Source organism: Ranitomeya variabilis, chromosome 1, assembly GCF_051348905.1.
Source record: "Ranitomeya variabilis isolate aRanVar5 chromosome 1, aRanVar5.hap1, whole genome shotgun sequence".
Lineage (NCBI taxonomy): Eukaryota > Metazoa > Chordata > Amphibia > Anura > Dendrobatidae > Ranitomeya > Ranitomeya variabilis.
The window spans coordinates 1,088,139,283-1,088,161,534 of NC_135232.1; the positions used below are offsets into that span (position 1 = coordinate 1,088,139,283).

General features: G+C 37.0%; 1 protein-coding gene across 6 annotated transcripts in view; it reads right to left on the reverse strand.

Annotated features, from left to right (window-relative positions):
• Nucleotides 1–22,252, reverse strand: part of SLIT2 (slit guidance ligand 2) — a 406,424-nt gene that overhangs the window by 98,999 nt on the left and 285,173 nt on the right. For all 6 annotated transcript variants that reach the window (XM_077279991.1, XM_077279992.1, XM_077279986.1 and 3 more), the window contains exons 7-10: nucleotides 16,113–16,184; nucleotides 13,368–13,531; nucleotides 12,494–12,632; nucleotides 1,014–1,085 (exon numbers count right to left, since the gene is read on the reverse strand). In XM_077279991.1, coding sequence (XP_077136106.1) covers nucleotides 1,014–1,085; nucleotides 12,494–12,632; nucleotides 13,368–13,531; nucleotides 16,113–16,184 — 447 coding nt within the window. The remainder of the gene's footprint in view (nucleotides 1–1,013; nucleotides 1,086–12,493; nucleotides 12,633–13,367; nucleotides 13,532–16,112; nucleotides 16,185–22,252) is intronic.

The window sequence follows — 22,252 nt, forward strand, 5'->3', positions numbered from 1 at the left end:
ATGTCCATGTCAAATTGTGGCATTACAGTGAACCACACTCTTCGTTCTTCTTCTAAAGTAAAAGGTTGCAAAAAACCTTCTAGTTATCAACAAAAAATGTGACAATGTTGAATTATTAATACTAAATTATTATTATTTATTAATTATTTGAGAAATGATTATTACTTTTGCAAATGAAACATGTGCTTGTCTAATGGGAATTCTGTGACTATTTCATCTAAATAATCTCATGACCAAATTATGACAAGTAATGGAGGATCATTTTTAAGCATGGGAAAGTGATGTTCATTTCTCTGAATTACGGTAATTGGATCTTGACCACAGATACAAATATTATCAAGTGACAACAATGATCTCCATTTCTTTGGCCCAAGTTAACATCCTCAAGACCAATCAAGATTAATTTATTCTGAATATTTTCATTTTTAGATTTGAACAAAAACATAAAAGTTCAGCTAAAAAGGCTATCATTATCCATCTTCATTTACAAATTCACCAAATCCACAAGTCTAGCTTGGCTTGGTGACGTTTGAAAGCACCCCCCACCAAAAAGTATCCTGCCTCCTGGCCCGATTTTCCTTCATTCCCTTACATGAAGCCTTCTTCTATTATGAGGCAGTTACAGATCTCTGATGTATTGGAAATGAAAAAGACTTTACAAGGTTATCCAGCTGCAATACACTATTACTTTATGAACTGCTATATAAATTGATCTTTTATATATCTCCGAATGTTGACAAATTACATCAATTTACACCTAACAGAAACTTATGGAGCCACGTTTATTGGAGCACTAACTCACATCAACACGGGCAGAGCAGGATTAAAATATAATAGTAAGGTATTATATACCCATAAAACAATGTTACAGATGATTAACAGGAGAAGAAGACCCATGTCTGGGGCGAACAAAACATAATATTTGCTAATCAACCATCTGTGAAAAGCTCACAGGGAATATTTTTGGATACCTGTCACTACCATTAATGTTCTACTTCAGAATTATTACTTACATTCTCCTTAGCTTTTTATAAGGTGAGAAACCTCCCGGAGGAATGACCTTGATTGAGTTTTGTTCTAGTCTCCTGTGGAGGAAAATAACGTTCAGAACTTTAAGAAAAGTTTTAAAATTATGGAGTAAAACCATACATGAAGTAACACAATAAGCCGGACCTCAACAAGAACATATTTTTTTTTTAGAATTTCCCAGAATGTCTTTATTCATGTGATATGTATGCGATATAAACCACAGTTGCATCATATCAATACACACATAGTTCATTATTGTAACTGGTAATTATCACTTTCTTTCCATTCCAACATCCACTAACTTTGGCAAAGTAATAAGCAGAATAACAAAATAATACTCATTTGTGAAATTTCTGTGTTCCAACGCTATGTAAAGGAGACGACTTTGCCTGTTTGGGTTGGCTTTTCATACTGATGCAGTTGTTTTTAAAAGTTACGATAGAACATGAACAGTGTATTAGATAAAAGTCGTTAAATAATTTGGTTGGTTTCAACTCAAAACATTGGAAAGTTCAAAACGTAGCATTGTCCCCAGGCAGTGATGTACAACATTTTAACCCTCCAGTTCGTTCAAAACCACAATTTCCAGCCAACTATACCAATAGGGAATGTCGTTAGCATTAATAAGTAGTAATGCGAATCTACATAAGGGTGCCTTTGGTTTGTGATCTGAAGGGGATGGGATAATATTTTGGATCCAGTTAATATTGTTTAAAAAAGTAGATATAACATATAGCTAAAGAGTTTCATTAACATCAGATTAAAATAAGCCAAAGTTGCCGATACCGGAGGAAGCAGTTGATCATCTAATGATTCTGGGGGCCTCTTGACCATTCCCAACAGTTGATGTTGAGGAAGATAAGGATTGGGGTGTTTTAATCCAACAGAAGATAAGCTGCTGCCAGAGATGTCTGGCAGCAGCTTTCTACTCTTTCATCATGGAAAAAAATGAATGTTTGTCTGTGGAGAGCATACATGTCTAAGGAGAAGTCAGGAGAGGTATTTTAGCCTAATGAACTATTTAAGGTGTATGGGAACTTATATACAGTATTCTTGATAATGATGTGCTTCCAAAACCTCACATTCATATATATTGGGCATTTCACAATCCCACCATCGCAGTGCTAAAATGCCAAGATGGGCAAAAATGTTACCAATTCAAATAAAAAAAAAATTAAATGGTTGAACATTTACAAAATAATCATTGCCTATTGACCATGGATCATTTCTGATAAGATGCATAATGCAGCAAAACTTAAGGTGATGGATGGCAGCACATCTAAAAGATTACTCGTCGGGGCCCTCAACTGCAGGTTCGAATTTTGTAGTCGAGAGACAGATGCAAATTTCAAGGATGTCTTAGATGCAGATAGTAATCTTTATTTGAGATATCACCAATTGAAAAAAAATGCACAAAAGCAAAGCAGCGTTTCTAGTTTAAAAAACGCCCTTCCTCAGGTTTATGTGGCTATAAATTGTGTAGAGAAGTGGGTGACCAGCTGGATGATGGACTGAAAAGATAACTAGAAGAATTAAGATAGACTTGATGGCAAAACATATCCCAGAATATTCACATAGTCTTAGTCTAGGTGCCATTTCTAAATATTCATGGGAATGAAGAGGCTGAAACAGATCGCATTTCATGGTTGATTTAAAAAAAAACAAAAAAACGAAAAATTAACTGTTGTTCTTGAAGATGATTTGTGAGGCATTGAGCTCTGTACTGGATATCTGCCAACCTCATATTAATCTGAACAGCTGAAGGAAGAGATGTATTAATCCTACAGCATTGATGTATACATGCATAGCCCGTGATGTAAACATTATCTGGAAGCTTTTGCAGGAAATATCTTGATCAAGGCCTGATAAGTATTGGGCATGGACGGCAGAATTGTGGTCATGAAACATGTTCTTCCCTTGATGAAGTCTCTCTGAATACCAAGTAGGGAAATGAAAGTGATAAATGCTTTGCGATATGCTGTGCATATTTTATGCTAGATGTTCAGCTGCTTGATGTTATATTGCCCGGCGTACACCAAGATACCTAACATGTAACTCTGGATAAGGTCTCATTCAGAATGTTGTAGTCTAGTCTAGTAATAATTCATCTTCTGGATGTAACTCCTTGAACCCCCATCATAGGTGACCAGGATTTAAAAAATTAAACACTGAGATCATCACAGTTTTACGGTATTTGCACACACAGCTGATATCTTGCAAATTTTTCTAAGACTGAATTTCTTTGTTTCTCTGAATGGGAATTTTTTATGATAAATTAATGATGTGCATTTACACCTGTCGATAATTGGGGAACTTAGGAGCACTCGTAACTGATTATCAGCCTATTTAAAGAGGACAACAATCAACTGATCAATGAGGAAAACACTCCTTTTTTGTATAATGGTTTGTAGAAAAGTCATCATTCTCAGCAATCAATCATGATATGCTGCTGAGAACAATGATATTTTATGTGCACAGGACAATTTTTTATTTTTAATGATTGTTCTGTGCACATGGAAATGCAGTCAACCTGTCTAAACAATTGCCAATAGGGATGCATGTTGTTTGACGGTCACGTTCGGTCAGTGTAAATGCACCCTTGGACTATTATATTGTAGGTGCAGATATAACACAGGTTACCTTGACACACATAACACAGCACTGGAATATCAAGGCACTTTTTATTTTTATTTGAACCCCTAAATTGACATCAGCCAGTGCAATGTTAATTTATCTTAATTCTCCACAATTCAGATAACCTTCTTTATCAAAATGTTAAGTTTGGGTCAAAATAACCTTTGCTACCTCTGTACGTATTCTTTATTTTAGAATGCATAGCTATAAAGCAATAACCCATTCAGCAGATTAGAAGCTAATTTATGTAGACGCACACAACAAAGACAATTTTCGTGAGATAAAATTGACTCACAGCTTTTTTAGGTCATTTCTTAAACAAAAAGGAAAATCAGTTGGCATTCTACAAATTAACAAATCAACGTCATGTATTTTCATGATAGCCAAATTAGGATGTGATTAAGAATAAAGAGAATAGAGAGAAAAATAAAAACTAGATAAAAGAAAGTAAATAACATCCGATTCCAAGTGGATTCCAATTAGGCCATGAGTGCGTAAAAACTACAAAGGGTAAAAGACACGAAACTGATCCATAATTTAAATGACAGAGGAATTTTGTCCAACTGTACAACAAATGGGTCTATGGTGATATACTAGATAAATAAAATGAAGGGGTAAGACCTGAAACGATGCGAACATGTTAAGAGTAAGAGCCCTTCAATAAATGACAGTCAGGATACACCTTCAGGCGGCAAACTCTGTGGAGCAGAATGAAGTACAAAGGCAAGAGAATTATGGCTATTATTTCCTAGGATATAGCTCTATAATCATGACATGACTATCTTAGTGATCGTATAACAGCAGAGCCAGGGCTCTTCATCCTTGAAGCCTGCTGTCACACCTTTTATCTTATATTTGCTTCTCGGAAAAAGAAGCCAAGAAGTAAAAGCTGCACGTCCAAGCCTTAAAACTATCCTGTGTGAAAATGAATAGTACAAGTAAAGTGCCATTTTATACGACCTGGTATTGAACCGCAAGTCCCATATAAATATAATAATCATCTAATAAACTAGAAAGCTTTCAAGTGGGTGAGACCTCAACTGGCCACAACCTTCTAAAAGCACAGATATTCTAGTTGATAGTTGATGATTCGCAAAGCTTTTCGCGCCTGGCTGGAAAATGGGTTCAGAAAGCTCACTTTTCATATTCCGACTTGACCATTATTATGGAAGGTACATCCAACAGACAGAAGGATACTGATTTTACGGATAAGATTTGATGGATGCTGAGGGTAATAATGTAAAAAAGGGGTAATAATGGAAAGACATTTCTGGGCTGTCGGTGTCATTATAATAAGTGGGACTAAGTATCTGAGAGTCTCCTCCACTAAATACTTTTTATCCTTTTACTACAAGCACAAGATGTAAAGATTTGACCCATTTCCCTTAATTTTATTATTCTATTATGACAATATAAATGGTGCAGCTAAGTCTGAGTTTACTGATTTTAAAGGGAATCTGTTTGAACCCCCAAAAACTGTTTCTATGATCATGTTTCTCTTTGAAAAATGTCATCTACGCCTTTACTGTTGCAATCTACTGTACCCTGGTTGATAAAATGTTGTTTTAATATTTATGCAAATTACGCTTAAGTGCTCCTGGAGTGTCAGAGAATTTCATAAGTCTCTGCTCCCCAGTTCTATTCCCAGCCCAGCTCCACCTTCTTCGGCTTACTTACTTACAGCTCACTAGCTTCACTTCACAGACAGTGAGCTAGACTGGGAATAAAGCTAGGGAGGCAGAGGCTTGGCGAGTGCTCTGATCATGCCAGAGCACTTAAGCCTAATTTGCATATGTACTAAAACAGATATTTTTCATTGAGATAGCAAAAGATTGCATAGGTAAATGTATGAATGACAATATCTTTCAGACACCAACATGACTATTTAAAATTGTTTTAAGGGGAAGTGGAGTGAGGTGGATCACTCAGACAGATTCATTTTTAAACATTTATGCCATATCTAAAGACCCCCATACACATTAGATAAGAGTCAGCTAATCTGATCTTGATGGTATTGTCCAACAACCTAATTTGTGTGGAAGCTTCCTGATTCTCTCTAAACAGATGAGCCGACCTCCATGAATCCGTCAGCAGCTCTCTCACAGAGAACACAGGAACACGTGGGAAATCCGAGCTTTCCTTTGTTTGGGAAAGTCAGAAAGGGAGGTCCATTAAGGCACATTGGACACATTTTACTGGTTGGAGCTAAGCTAAGTCCTTGAAGTACCACTACAGTGTTTTTTTTCTTATTTTATTTCACCACTGTATAGGTATCAATAATGTATGTTCCCTGAGAGCAGTAAAATGCTTGTCGGTCGCAGTCTTCTGCTGTTTCCAGTGCCGCTCCGGTCCTCTTCTGCACTACATGACTGGACTTATGACTGGCCAGATCACTCCAGTGTTTGCTGGACAGACTGGAAGTTACTTCTCAATGTAAGTCTATAAAACTGTAAGTCATAGGCTTATATTAAGTGATTGTAACACTGGGCAGTGACTTTCGGACAGTCAGGATCTGTGGACACGAGATAGCAGAGAGGGAGCAGCAGAAGACAGCAGCTGATAAGAATTGTACTACATACCTGGTCAAACATTACTGTTACCACTTCTGTGGTGAGAGTAAAAAAAACCTGGAGTGGTGCTTTCAAAACAACAATGGATTATCCTTTTTTTAGTTATTGGGAATCAGCTCAGAACTGGATACAGCCCTCTGCATATGTACAGCTCTGTGCGGTGGAAGCAATGAAGGCGATGGCACTAACAGGCACTAACAATCAATAAATATGGAGAGGGAACCGAATTAATATGTATAGTGTTGTGAATTTGTAAAAACTGAAAGGGCTGCGGGCTATCGGGATGGTCGTGTCTCCTTCATTTTTATGATCAGTGGCCTACTGGCCATTGAGGTCTATCCAAAGATTGGCAATTAGTGTTTACTTCCTGGAAAACACTTGACTGATCAGAGAGGGGAATGGAGACTCATGTTGATCGAATAAGTAGAGGTCCAAGCGGTAGGACCCCCACCGATCACATATTAATAAAGCGTAATGCACAAGTGACAGCCAAGGACAGAGTCACTGGGATTATCTGCGAATGTGGTGTATGGTACAAAATATTAAAGCCATATAATTTTCTCCTCCCCCAAGGTGCTACACTACATTACACTAAACAATATAGGCTTCCACATCACAAAATAATTAGGATAAAATAATTATGGTCAATTAAAAACAGATTAGTTTATGTCCTGATAACATTTTATATTTAAATCTATGCGTTATTGTAGTGCTGTTCGTTTTGCCGTAGACCATTTTGTGTTATGTCTGTTCTCTCATTCTAGGAGTTTTCCAATTCACGTTCTGCACCATGAGAAAACAGATATAAAAGTCAGCATGACAAGAATTTTATTAGGTGTAATATATCATCATCCTGACAACGTATTACAAATGCTGGGATATGTCGATGACATGTTGAGCAAGATGAAATATATGATACACTATAATCCATCTAGGATTTCTGTGCAGAACGAAATATGTTGGGATGGGACTTTTTTACGGCCTTTCATATTCTTAAATTTGGTAGTCTGGAGCTATAAACGTGAGTAAAAGATATTAGATAATTATAAAAGAAAGGAATGTAAAGCTGAATTTCTCCTGCTTATTCCAAGGGAACGGGGGAGATAGGAAAGCTCCCATTGTGAAGACAAGTAATCCAGAGCTGTGGCAGGAAAAAATTAGCACAACTCCTGCATAAAGGGGCTAAAAAGGTAAAAAGGGAAGTAAATAAAAATATGTATATATATATATATATATATATATATATATATATATATATATATATATAATGCAAAGTTAATGAATATTTGGCTGTATATTTGGAGTCGTTGGTCATCTCCAGAATAATTTGGAGCGATGCTCCCCAGATGGTATTATATGATGGATAAATATCTGCCCGTATTTCTCAGCATTGAGGACTCCATTAATCTAATTCCTGACCAAATCCTCATCTCTATTTATTGATTTTTTTTATTTTTTTTATTTTAAGGGGCCTCCCCTATGCTTACCTACTGCCTGCATACACTAATTATTTTACTGTTCTCGGTCCTTTTGTGAAAAAATGCCATTATTCCTGTTTTCAAGTATAGTTGAATTGCTTTGCCTTGTTTTTATGTTGGAAGGTATGGACTCTGCACACATGTACCTAGAAGAAGTGATGCTGTCGTGAAAGTAAAGGACGGTCACACCAAATACTGATTTGATCAAATTTCTCTTTCGTTCATGCTCATTAAATTAAAAATATTCAATTAACACTTCTAACTTCTATTTTTCAATGCATTCTTACTTTGCATCATCTTTTTCACACCTGCCTAAAGCTTTTTTGATGGTACTGTGACTATATAAACCTCAAGATATTTCAGGGGAGAGAAAGATGGGGCATTATAAATTTACATGTCTGATCCTTTTGTTCTAGCAGCGGCTCATTGTGGTCTCCTCCCCTCTCCACACTAAGAACAATTATTCACTAAGCTGAGTGATAACTATCTGCCAATTGCACCTTTAGCCAACAGTTATCTGATGTATTTTACATATATAAATGTATGTGTATATATATAGATGTATATATGAATTTCTGTTGTCTGGCTAAATTTCTGGTGCTCTTCATGCATGGCCGAACAACCAGACCAATTTGCACCAAATTTGGCACATAGGTAAAACAGGGTCTTAAACATAAGAGGGCACCGTAAAGTACTGCAGTGTGCAGGTGCCGGGAAAGGTCAGAGAAGCCCGGCGCCTGCGCACTGCAGTACTTTACACTGCACTCAACAGGGCAAATAAAGTATGCTTGCGCAGGAGCCGCCACAGGAAGCAAGGAAGAGGACGTCATCGCATGAAGATGGGAGGCGCCGGACACGGACCGCGACACCCATCGGACCGGACCGCCCCGGGACCGCCCCTGGGTGTGTATAATCTAACTTGTTTTTCTTATCTTTCAGGTTACATCGGGGGCTTATCTACAGCATTACAGAATGCTGCAGATAAGCCTCTAATGGCGGTGGCCGCAGCTTATAGGCCAAAAATGGGGTGACAGATTCCCTTTAAACTGGGTTTCGGCTCTCCAAGACATAATATTCTCAATATATGTGCCAAAAAATTAAATATGAAAACAAATATTTACAGCCAAACGACTGGACCATTCTACACCATATTTGGCATATATGTAAATCTGGCACTTTGGAATGTTTTACAATATGTTTCAGCTCTGTAGAACATGCCGTTCTAAAGATATTCACCCCTAAAAAATGGAACGCCAACAAAAATATCGATAGCCAAGACAATTTTATGACTATATGACTGAGCTTATAATGCAGAGCTGTAGGCACTTGATGTCATACTCTGCCTACATGCAGTTCACAATTAAGGCACCAAAACAATTTATGGATGTATAGTAGGGTTTGGCTTGTGTACATGAGTCCTCAGGTTTAATGTGAATATATGATATATAATAAACCCCTTTCATTCAATTCTCAAAGCTCCAAGCAAAATGCCCTTTATACTTTTCATCCACATCAGTTAAACTTGTGCCCGAAGGGTATTTGGCAGAAAAGAAGCCTTTGAGCTATTCCATGACTTTTTCGAAGACGAGCAAATGTAAAGAATATATGAAATTTTAGAGAGAAGGGAAGAGAGTAGATTGAGACAGGAAAAAGGAAAAAAAGAGGGGACAGGAGAGAAATGGAAAGAGAAAACAGAGAGATGCACATGAAGGAAAAGACTGGAGGGACAACAGTATCGGTAATTTCCATTGAAAAGTACATGGACTCCCCGTGTATTACACTGCAATGAGTCTGCAGCAGCTCAATAAATAATGTGTGATAACGATGCACTGGCTTAGATACAGCGCTGTGTCAAGGATGTTGGGCTCAAAGGCTACACTATTAAATATTCAGTGCATCCACCGGTGACTCCTGATGTTCCATCTCTCCGCAGACACAATGCTCCAGGCTTTTCTTTGTCCATATAAATTCACTTGACTACTAAGCAGGTAAATCAAAGACACTTTAATAAAAACACTTCACAGCCCTTGCTGGAAACTAGAGGATGCACCATCTGGGCAACATAATTTAAAACAGGAAAGGAAATTGAAGCAACAGTGATCTCTGGTTGACATCTACGTTCTCGTTGCTTCTGCTCAACAAACACATTTTAACCAGTAAGTTGCCTTTGTAAAGCTAAATACACAGGACTGAAATCGCTTAAATGAGTTGTGCCAATGACACAGTAAACTCCTTTACACCTGTGACAGGTCATGTATCAGCTCAGTCAATGCCCAAGTCACTAATGACCATATTCTGGGTCATGGAGAATGGACTACACTACTTTTGTGATTTTGCAACCCCACTTAACTCTTAAATTATGCCTTCTGCCCTCTGTGCCTTTCTGTACTTCAGGCTAGCAAATGCAGTACATTTAGGCTACGCTCTTCAGCAGCTATCTGTTAGGTGTCGAGTTCCTGCCGCTGAACAGGCGGAATCTCGAACCACCTCCGCTGCGGTCTCTCATTCTCCTCCAGCCGTAGTGGAGCCTGCACAGCAGAGACGTCGGTCCCAGCGCCTGGCTCAGGCAGATATTGTGCATTTGGTTACTGCTGCCCTTCCAGGTTCAGCCATTATAACCAGTACTGATCTGCAGCGAGCAGGCGCTCCTGGGACTAAGTCCTGCTTTTCTTCTTCTGAGCATGCCCAAGGGAAGACCTCTCATTGGAGGTCGGCGGTCACATGCTCAGGTCCTGTGGCAGCTCCTATTGGACCACTAGGAAGGTCCCGGAGAGCTACAGCTATAAAAGGCTCGCATGGCCATATGGCCATGCGCTAATATAAACCTATCATCGTGTGTGTGTGGATGTATGCCTGTTCTGGTGATTGCTCCTTAATCATTCCCATTCCTAGTATTGTTGAATGCTCGCGAATGTTGGAGCTACCTAGCGCCTGACAGTGCTATCCAAGCACAAGAGCACGATTCTTACTGCATCAGATCAGCAGTGACCGCCAGTGCGGCGCCATGCGCAATTAGTGCGCTTTCCTGGCCCTACTCAGGTTGGTTATTGGCGTCTGTCAGAGCGGCGCTGTACGCATTCTCGTGCCATAAATGTTTATTTAGTTTTCCCCTGGCACCGCAGTAGCGGCACCAAGCACTAGTGGTTTAGAAGGACTCTTCCCCCACTCCTTGGGGCAGAGTTCTGTGATCTCGTCCTAGTGCTCACTTTGCGGTTCGGCGACCCTGTGAAGCAACAGGGTTCGTCGCCTTTTTCATACCAGGTGAAGCTAACCCGTATATGATCACGTTATACCGCCATATAGTATCCGCTATTACCGAGCAGCAGGAGTTTCTCTGCACGGTGGACCCCGGGCTGCGAACGCACCTGATACCTTCCATATTATTCTTAGGTGCGTTCCGCTAGCCCTAACACTATCCTTCCAGAATTCCCCATGTATGTACATATGTTTTTAATATGGAGAGAGCAATAGGCTTGTATATGTCTCCATTAAGAACAAAGGATCGGGCACATTAAAATCCAATGTGGTCGACCCTTTTTTTCCCATGAAATCTGCCATTGAGGTAGAGTCAGTACACCACCATAAACATTAAATCATCCTTCCTTCATCGCCAGGTTTAGTTCCAGCATTCAAGATCCCACACGATGTGAAAGTAACTTTTAGATGTTAGACAAACAAATATAAATGCAACATAAAAACTTCAACTGAACATAAAGTATAAATCAAAATGAATCAATAAAAGGAGTGGACTCATTTAGTTAAGGAACCTTCTCGCTGAGAATAACACCTTGACTAGTTTGTTTTTTTACTTATATGCACTAGGTGACGGAAGCATTGGCACTACAACTCAAGTGTGTCAAGTAATACTTCTTACATGACCGCTATATTGGGGTATTTGTAATCCATTTTAGTGTGGCTCAATACAGTGTTTGACAGTAAACAAAATAAAAATATTGGGGCACCCACTGATGGTCAAAAGCATCTTTTTTTTCCTTATAATCCATAAAACATTACATGAACAATTTACCCCATTTTTATGCATTGACTGTAGATTTTTTTTATTTTCTTCTTTGCTAACATTACAGAACTGGTTGGTTGAGACCACATATTTGTGCAGTTTCTCACTACTCATTCAACTAAAGAAGAGACTAATCTGAAGTGGACCTCATCTATCCAGGAGCCCCAAAGAAGCCAAATGGGCTACCTCTAGATCTTAAAGAGTATTTAGTCAGCTATAATATTAATGTCTATTTTCATCACCCTAAAGGGGTTGTACAGTTTGGACAATTCTGTGCAGGACCTCTAGTGATGAGGGAATCTTACTCATAAAGTTAATTGCTTAATCTCAAATAAAATAGATGTAGACCCAAAATGTGAAGATACTAACTAGTGATGATGAGCGAATATACTCGGTACTCTAGATTTCCCGAGCACGCTCTGGTGTCCTCCGAGTATTTTTTAGTGCTCGGAGATTTTGTTTTCATCGCCTCAGCTGAATGATTTACAGCTTTTAGCCAGCATAAGTACATGTGGGGGTTGCCTGGTTTCTAGTGAATCCCCACATGTACTTATGCTGCCTAACAGATGAAAATCATTCAGATGCTGCAATAAAAACTAAATCTCCGAGCACTAAAAATTACTTGGAGGACACCCGAGCGTGCTCGGGAAATCTCAAGTAACGAGTATATTCGCTCATCACTAATACTAACCAAAATGTAGCACATAGGTCAATGAAGTGATCAAACAATTCAATGTACACAGTAATATATGTCTAAACCTTACATTTCTGTTATAGTCTCGGGGAGGTTAGTCGGGATCTCAGTTAGGCCTTTTCCTCGACAGTCCACAACATTGTTACTGCAGGTACAAGCGGCTGGACAGTGCAGGACACTACAGGAGGAGACCATGAATGACTGCTGACCTGCAAGACAAAGTGAGAGTTTACATTATTGTAGACAAACTGTACATGAAAAATCAATGATGCTGAACTGAAAGTTTCAATTGTGAATATGAAGCCAAAAATATTCCTTTGCATTTACACAAAGAAAATGCCCCGTCGCCATGAAAGGTGAAAGAAGGTTTATATAAGAAAAAAGGACTTGCCTTCATCTTCATCTGAAAGATATGTACAAGAAAAATAAATAGAGAAAACACAGTCAATGAAGAATTTTTTGTTTCCTTTGTCTCTATTTTATGTGTATTGGGTGGAGCCTTCTCGTAGACCATGCTTAGACAATCTGCAGAACTGTCTTGTGTGTCTCTTTATAACAGCCGTATAATGCCTTTATGTTTGGTGTATTGTATTTTTTTTTTCCGGGTAGCATGTAATAAGAGCAAAGAAATGCTAGTAAAGATTAGAATTTATTTTTGATAAATTTTACAAATTTGAAAAGAAATTACAAAACAATTTTGTGTGAAAGTTTTAGATGGTCACAGTGTCGGAATGCAATATATTTGTGCCATATTGATATGGTGTAATAATGACATGTATTTTGAAGCCTAATTTATGAAATAAAAGCTTAACATAAGAGAAAAGTAGACATAAAAGGCCAAGATTATTACATCTTGAAATTACCAGTGATAATTTTTTTTCTTGCAACTATAAAAACTTTTGAGACAAATTTTTTTAAACTTGACCATCCAACTCTATCCTTACCATTGCATATGAATTCTCGCTTTTGAACTTCAGCAACATTGTGCCCTCTCAAGTGACTGGGTCCCATGCACTGAGTATACAAGCCAACGCGGGGTCTCTGTCGCAACCAGTCAGATAACCAAGCCAGATTGCAATCACAAAATAGGTTATTGGAGTGAAGACGACTGAGAGAGTAAAAAACAAAAAAATTAAAATATAAAAAAATATACTAAACAGGAATTCTGATAATGTCCCACAACAAAACATTGTATAAACCTAAATATATGTGTTTTTTTTCCCATTAGTAAATTGTCCTTAGCAAATCCCTTCAAAAAGTAATGGTGGAGAAAACTCGCCATGTTTGCCAACATTAAAAAAATTCAGGCGTGCCAGTTCTGTCATCGTTTCTTTACAGTCTGCAAAGAAAACTTTCCAAGACTTGAAAATAGTTTGGGAATTCTGTAGCTAAATAGCTGAACAAAAGCAGGGTTAAAAAGGAAAGACTACACAAGTCTCAAGTAAATTGCTCTATAGGGGCAGCGTACTGACAGCAAGAGTGAAAAAAGAGCTATAAAAGATTTGGCTCCCAATTAGAAATATCACTAAGTCTTGCTTTATTAGTCTCTATAGAAACTGCCTGCAAAATCCTTTTAACAGGTCACATTCATTTTCTACTGAACAAGGCAGAAAAAATAATTCAATATAAAACATGCCCTTGTATCCTTTTTCTGATTTCCTTCTCTTTTTGTTTAATCAAAGAAAAGGGGATTAGTTGCTTTTAGCCCATCGGGACCCATGCTCAATACGGCGGCTGAAATTAAAGTGGTGACACAAAGACATTCGCTACTTCAAGACGGGCACAAGATCATGGCCGAATTCCAAAGGGAAAATTACATTTACAAAAAAAGACAAAAAAAAAAACAGAAAGAGATTCAAATTTGTAGGCAAAATTTGATAGCCGTAGATCACTTGTCTCTTAAATCAGATTAAATTTTGCTTTTCATACTTAATACTAATCATTCCTGCGTTCTCGATCAATTTCTGCAATTATCTCTTTTCAAGACTGAAAAATTAATTTTCTGATCTTCTTTACAAGTATTTGCAAATTTCTAATGGAGTTGAAATATCTTGATACTCAACCAATCAATTCCTCTCTTACAAGAAGAACTTTTTCCTTTAACTAAAAAATCTGTAATGGATGTTAAAGCACACGTCTAGTCTACAGCTAATTATTTCATGCAGCTCCGTTTGTCAAAGAGCCACTTCACATTAATTAAGTCTGGCTGAAGTACAGTAATAAAAGACGAAGGATTTCCAGTTTATCATATGTGACAGCCAATCAAAGTCCATGGTCTCAAATGAAATGTGACCTGTCTAATATGTCAAGGTAGTCTTTAGTTATTTATTTGGAAAGCAAATTTCTTAAAAGATGGTAATGACAGGACAAAAAGGGCTAGAAAATTATTTCTCACTTCTGTAGAAATATCCCTGTACCTGGGTTGCCCTTGCAAGAATGAAGAATCCCAATTGGTATAAAACTAAGGTTTTTTTTACACCGCGTTTGGCTTTCTACCTTGAAAAAGGTGCCAGTCCGACACCAAAACACGCTGGTGTAATAAAAACCATAATTTTAAACCATGAATCATTCTTCATTCCCACAGATGGAGCCCAGAAACCGTGATAACTTCACTAAAGTGAATTGCTATCTGGAAAAATTTTTCCTCCAGCCACGAGGCTGCGGTCACGGATTTAAGGCTCATATAGGTCTTGTCCCTACGCAACCACCCCAAGTTTGCACTACCACCACTTTCACTCTCTCTTATTTGTCATACAGTATTGCCCTATTGTGTGCTCATGTCCTAACCAAACCTCAGAATTTTATTGGGGTGAACGGTACAGAAAATTTAAGAATTTTGCTTATTCTTCCAAAAATAGGCTAAATAATAAAGACGAGGCAATTTAAGTTAGGGGACTTAAAATTATAAAATTTAGGGTTTTTTTCACACCGTGTTTGGCTTTCTACCTTGAAAAAGGTGCCAGTCTGACACCAAAACGCGCTGGTGTAATAAAAACCTTAATTTTAAACCTTCAAACACTCTTCATTCCCACAGATGGAGCCCAAATATTGTGATATCTTCAATAAAGTGAATTGCTATCTGGAAGAATCTTTCCTCCAGCCATGGGGCTGCGGTCTCGGATTTAAGGCTCTTATAGGTGTTGTGTCCCTACGCAACCACCCCAAGTTTGCACTACCACCACTTTCACCCTCTCTTATTTATCTTACAGTATTGCCCTGTTGTGTGCTCATGTCCCAGCCAAACTTCAGAATTTTGGGGGCGTGAATGGTAGAGAAAATGTAAGAATTTTGCTTATTCTACCAAAAATAAGCCAAATAATAAAGACAAGGCAATTTAAGTTAGGGGACATCAACAATTTTGATATATGAAATATGTGCTAAAAATATATAAATTTTTTTTCAATAATTTACTCTTATATTTCTTGTTTTAGTTCATTACCTACACAGTGCAACTATGAGCAATTAACATTCAAAATAATTAATACAATAAAAAGGAAATTATTAATATAAAATAAAACACCATTTTCCACTAAATAATTAAATCTCAGCCATTGAACGCCCTAGAGAGCTTAGAAAAAATACAGTAAAGGGAAAAAAAAATCTGTATTCTAAAGTAGCATGGTGAATATGTAGAGTTTCGGAATAATACACAACACACTCTAGAGAGTCATTAATAACAATCTACTTACAAAATTCGGAGCTTTGGCATGTGGTTGAAACTTGCAACCGAAAGCCGAGTGATGTTGTTATTGTTGAGGGTGCTGTAAAACATGAAAGGGATGGAGTTAAATCAAGAAAGTCAACAACGAATTTGTAACAGAGTTGTGTATTTTATTTTTTTGACAGCTTAGAGTTTATTGCTCGAAAAATCCGTTCAATATGTTTCCTAGTACTTTAGGATTGTGCACAACAACCATATTAATTGCAGTGAACCCTAGCGAAAAAATTATATCTTTGGATTAGCCTAAAACATTTTTAAAGTCTGTAGTGCATTTCCCACGGGCATTTCCCACTTACTTAATGTGCCTGCTAATGAAAACTGTAGTTACATTGCCCAATTAATGCCAAGCTTGGTTACAAAGCGCCATCAAAGCTCTCTAGAATGAGATGCATTGTGGGAAAAGTCAAAAAAGGGTCATGAAATATTACCGAAACTTCAAATACAAAAGTCACCTTCCGTATTAAGCGTTTTCTTTCATTTTCAATTTTTAATTGAAAGAAAGCTTTCTAACTTCAAATTTGTGATGTTATAATTGAATGAAAAATTATGGGAAGTCAGAATAATAATAATAAAAAAGATTCTATTAATTGGAAATGCAATTTATTTTAATTTGCCTGAGGATAGCGGAAAAAAAAGAGAAAGTTCTCTAAGAAATTACTCACATAAATAATTTTTCAGAAATTACTCACATAAATAATTTTTCAAATTTCTAACACTTTGTGGAATAAGTGGTATGTTCTAAAGCATACAATTTTTAATGCAAATTGCAGGGGGTTAAGGGTAAAAACTAATCTTAATTAGATTTTTTGGATCTATTTTCAATTATTTAGGTAAAGTACCTTGAAAAAAAAATGCAAAACTATTTTTTTAACTAATTATAAGAAAATAAAGTTACCTATTAGTCAAAGGAACAGTTTAACATTATCAAAATCAGTAAAATTTTTCAGTATTTTGCTCTCGAAAAGTTGTTAGCGTCTAACAGTCCTGAAATATCTAAGCTTACTACACTTTGTAATAATATGTAGAACCTATTAATTAAAAATTATTAAACATCCTAATTTACAGAAATAAAATACTAGATTGCTCCTATGGAAGTAAAATAGGAGAAAAAAATGAAATTAGGCAAAAAATAGATAAAAATGTAGTAATCCTCACAGACTTGCCTTTAGTTTGTGTAATCATGATTCCGCTTCTCTGTAGGTAAGCAATGTATAAAGGGGCTTCAGTGGAGGACCCAGCGACACGAGCAGAAATGCGCATTGTGCAGGAAGAGTGTGAGGGAGTCTTCCGCTTATCAAGGGTGGACTCGCCCTTCCAAATTTCTAGACTATTCCAGTCGTCCACTCCTTAAACATGTCCCTCCCACTAACGTCAGCAGATTTTTATTAGTCGCAACGGGTATGGGTGCGGGCACCATAAATCCAGTCAATATATGCTGCAGTAATTTTTCAAGTCAAAGTCTGGTCTGACAAATATATAAAACACTTTTCTGTGTCTATGATAATTTTGAATCTATATTTTTCATCTCTACATTTACAACTCAATGGAAAATATAATAAAATTATAATTATTAAAATCATTTAGATATGTGATTACTTTTGTTGTTAATACTAACTCACGGAGGCCATTTTGACCTATTTTTTCAATACAGTCCTAGAATCCTGTACTACAATTTAGGATAAAAAGAGTAAAATCATATGTTGGAAAAGCAAATAAATACTTTTTTTTATACTTTAAGAAGAAGGACATCATGGTCAGAAGGATAGAGGGAACAAGTCGAAGAGGAAGATCAGCAACCCTTGATACTATCAAGATTACCTTGGTGGACCTATCCATTGTTGAACAAGATTGATCTTCCTGCAGATCTTTCATCCATTAACTCGCCATGGCTCAAGATCGAGCCGAAGGCCTTAAATATATATATATTGGCCCCACCAATAGACACATGTTCTGACATTCAGTCTTTAATTTAGTATTAATTCAAAATTTTACCCAATCGTAATCTCAGCAATACAATATACAATAAAATCTTTAACATCTGTTTTTTTTGCTAAGAAACTTGTAAGGGTTTTTGGTCTTTAATCAAGGGAATTCTAATTTTCCTGCTCTTATATGGCTCCAATATATTCCATAGCGTTATTATCCATCATATCAGTTCCTTTCTCTAATGAAGCCCTCAATCTAATTTTTTTATCTCATACACTAACTAAGGCAAGTTTCAAAAAAAAAAATCTAACTAATTGATCAGTATATTTTTGTTGTATGGGAAAGATACCAGAGAAGGTAGAAGAATCCCAAGCAGACACGGGGAGACCTTACAAACTTCGTGAAACTGTTCTCCTTAGATTTCAATTAGAGACACACCGACACTTATCACTATGCCACAACGGCGCCTCCAAAACGTACAATTTCTGACAGTATAGAATCAGATAAAGGCTATTCCGTGACCACATTAGCTCATACCAGGCTCGTCAAGCAAAATCTATGCAAATTTTGATGTCCTAATAACTAGTGAAACACATTCAAAGACACATTTCATATCAAGAGGTAAATGTCCTTTTTTCCTATGACATGGTATGATTGAGTGATATGTCCAAATTATTTGTCTTAAATAATATCAAATATCAGTGATGATTTGACATTGTTGCGATCTTTGGTTCACGTAGGGGACTCAAGAGCCACACGTGACTCCTGAACGTTCAGTAGGTCAACACTTTGTTGGCAAATACCACAAATAATTATACATTTTTAGAGGAAAACAAGCTGTATTTTTTTTTTCATGTTTAATGTGCCTTTTTCATAAATGTGTAAAAACTGTAATTGCCATATTGAGGGCACCCTCTTTGCCATTATACGAGGATCTTGACCAGCTTGTTCTAAGCTAAGGGGATGATAAACAAAGTTGTGTTGAACATCCAAATGTTCACATTTCAAACATCACCAATAAATGGTGGGGAAAGCATTATTCTTTTTTTACCCCTAGTTGGATAGTCGCAAAAGCAAGTCATGTATTAGGAATTGTTATCAATGTTATTGTTATTGCGTTTTTTTGTGTCTAAATTAATTTAATATTCTTTTCTACATCTTAAAAATACAGAAATCTAACGATCAGGTCATTGAGGGATTTTACTCCAGAGAATTATACGGATTGATTGTATGTGCAACATAAAACAAACCAGGTCTTCAGCAGTCCGGGACACAATATGTAACATACAGGACTATGAAATTTGCAAATAAATCTTGAAATAAGTCATAACTCATGATTGTTTTATGTGAGCTCTGGAAGCCTCTTTGTGCTGGTTTAATTCAACAAAAGCTTGGAACATATATTTTTTTTAAAACATTAAAAGCTGTATGTGTATTTTATGATATAATTGCTGAAGCCGTGCTATAGCGGATAATGTTACATTGTAACAGAGAAGAAATTTCAGATTTAATTTAGAGTTCTAAAATGGAACATTCCTGCTTTATTCTACATAAGTTTTAAGATCGTACTTATAAAGAAATATGTGTGCGGGCAAACTTCGCTTTATCGAGCCCCTTGGGCATTTAAATTTTTGTACCATTGGGCTAAAAGCTGGTATATGTACCTAGGGATAATGATCGATGCACATAGTTAGAGAGATACTAGGTGATTTTATAAGTGAATAAATCTCACTTTTTCCACTATATACTAGAAGAACTGAAGTGCTGCCATTTTGACCGAATTTTTCTGGATTTGATAGGGCCCTGGGGAAAGGGTCCATGGGCCTCCACCTGGACAGTCTGTTACCTCTGTATAGTGCTGATGACCTTCATTTTGTGTGAGAGATAGATATCTGATAGAGATAGATAGATAAGAGATAGATAGATAGATAGATAGATAAGATATAGATAGATAGATAGATAGATAGATAGATAGATAGATAGATAGAAATTGATAGATACCGTATCTTGAATATCTGATATAGATAGTTTGATAGATATAGATAATAGATAGACTTTGTCGTATTGTAGATAGATATAGATATGTGATTGTGACTTTATATCAGATGAATTGAATATTTGCATTTCTTGTACAAGTTAAAATCTATTGTTTTTAATTTTATTTTGTAAAAAAATAAGTAAATTACACATTGATGAAATGTTCCTATATATACTTCTTATGTACACTAAGGGTAAGTTCACACAGGGCGTTTTTGCTGCTTTTTTATGCTAATCTTCAGCTGCTTTTTACAGTACCAGCAAAGCCAATGAGATTTCAGAAATTTCATACACACACATTGGTTTTTTGTGTGATCACTATTTTGTGCTTTGCTGCGTTTTTTGGACATAGAGCATGTCACTTCTTTCAGCGTTTTTGCTGCGTTTTCTCTGTGTTTTTCACCCATTGACTTGAATGGGTGTTGAAAAAACGCTGCAAAAACGCAGGTATTATTTGCTGCGTTTTTGCTGCTGAACATTCAAGGACAAAGAGAAAAAAAAACGCACCAAAAAAACGCACAAAATAAGCAACAAAAAAATGCACCAAAAACGCACCTAAACCTGTGTTTTTGATGCAGCTTCTTTCCTGCCAAGAAGATCAGGTTTTGCTGCTGCACAAAAAAAAGCAGCAAAAACGCCCTGTGTGAACTTACCCTAATTCCACTGCTTGAGAAAGGTTCACTTGAACCGAAACGTCGCCATGCCATATGTGCTAAATAAAGTCCATTTGATTTTGGTAACTATTAGCAGTGCTGCCTGCTTTTTCCATTTTGATATCTTTTTGCAAAAATTGGATGTTAGGTTTGGGAGGATTTGCACCCATCGTGCTTGGTTTAAGTGTGCTGTTCCAATTTCTATGATAGATGACAGCAAAAAAATCAGGCAGCACTCCAATATTTACCCAAAAATAAAGTGGACTTTATTTAGCCCAAATGGTGTGGCAATATTGTGGCTCACATGAGCCTTTCTCATGAGGTAGGCTCATGTGAGACGAAACGTTGCCGTGCTCTATGGGCTAACTAAAGTCCACTTTATCTTTGGATAAATAGTGGAGTGCTGCCTGATTTTTTGCTTCTATATTTTTGGCAAATTATGGATAATTTGCTTTGTAGGCCTGTGCACCCACCGCTTATATAGTGTGCTGTTCCTTTTTTTTCACAAATAGATATATAGAAAATCGGAGATGGATAAAAATAAAGGTGATGAATATAAAAGAAATTCCGCAGTAAAAAAAAGGCAACACTCCAGAGTCCAACATTCAAGGGTTTATTGACCCATCATGCCAAGGAAACGTTTTGTTCCAAGTGTGTAAAAAGTTCCACACTAGGAACAAAATGTTGCCCTGGCAAGATGGGTCAATAAACCATTGAATGTTGGACTCTGGAGTGTTGCCTTTTCTCTTTTGGATAGATAGATAGATAATAGATAGATAGATAATAGATAGATAGACATTAGACATAACATAGATATTAGATAGACATTAGATATGTGATAGATAGTTAGATACAGGTCTGTACAAGTTAAATAAACCTCTTTTCCCACGTTAGTGAGTTGCTGTCATGTGGCGATAGGGCCCGTCTGCGGGTGCTGGCAGGATGGCAGCACTATTACACCTGGGCAGTACACTACACGTGATAATTAGGCCTTCTGGGTTTCTATTGGATTTAGAAGCTTCTCACTATCTAATGAGGTCTTCAGTCCTGATAAAGCCCATACTAAAAGTCACATGAGCAGGAAACACATTCTGAGTTTGCGCTCAGTTACAATATCTATTACGGTCTACAAAGAACTATAATATTCACTGCATTTATTAGATATAGGGGGCTGCTCTTCTATATTTTGGGGGGCCATTTGTATCCGTCATTGTGAAATGTGGACCAACCATGGGACATATACCGAAAAAATGTCTCTACTTATCTCGACTCTTTAGAGACATCCTACATGCCACTGGACATTTATTATCGATGTGTTGGATGGTGACACGCACTTCCTAAAAATTGTTTTGGCCTTGTTAGTCCAGCGTAAATAAAATCCTAAATTTCGGATGGAGAAAGTATGTGCTGTATTCTGAGCCGGCGGATGCCGTGTCCCACCGCTGACACTCTTTATACGCGAGTTCTTTAATATCTATGTAACTTTTGTGTA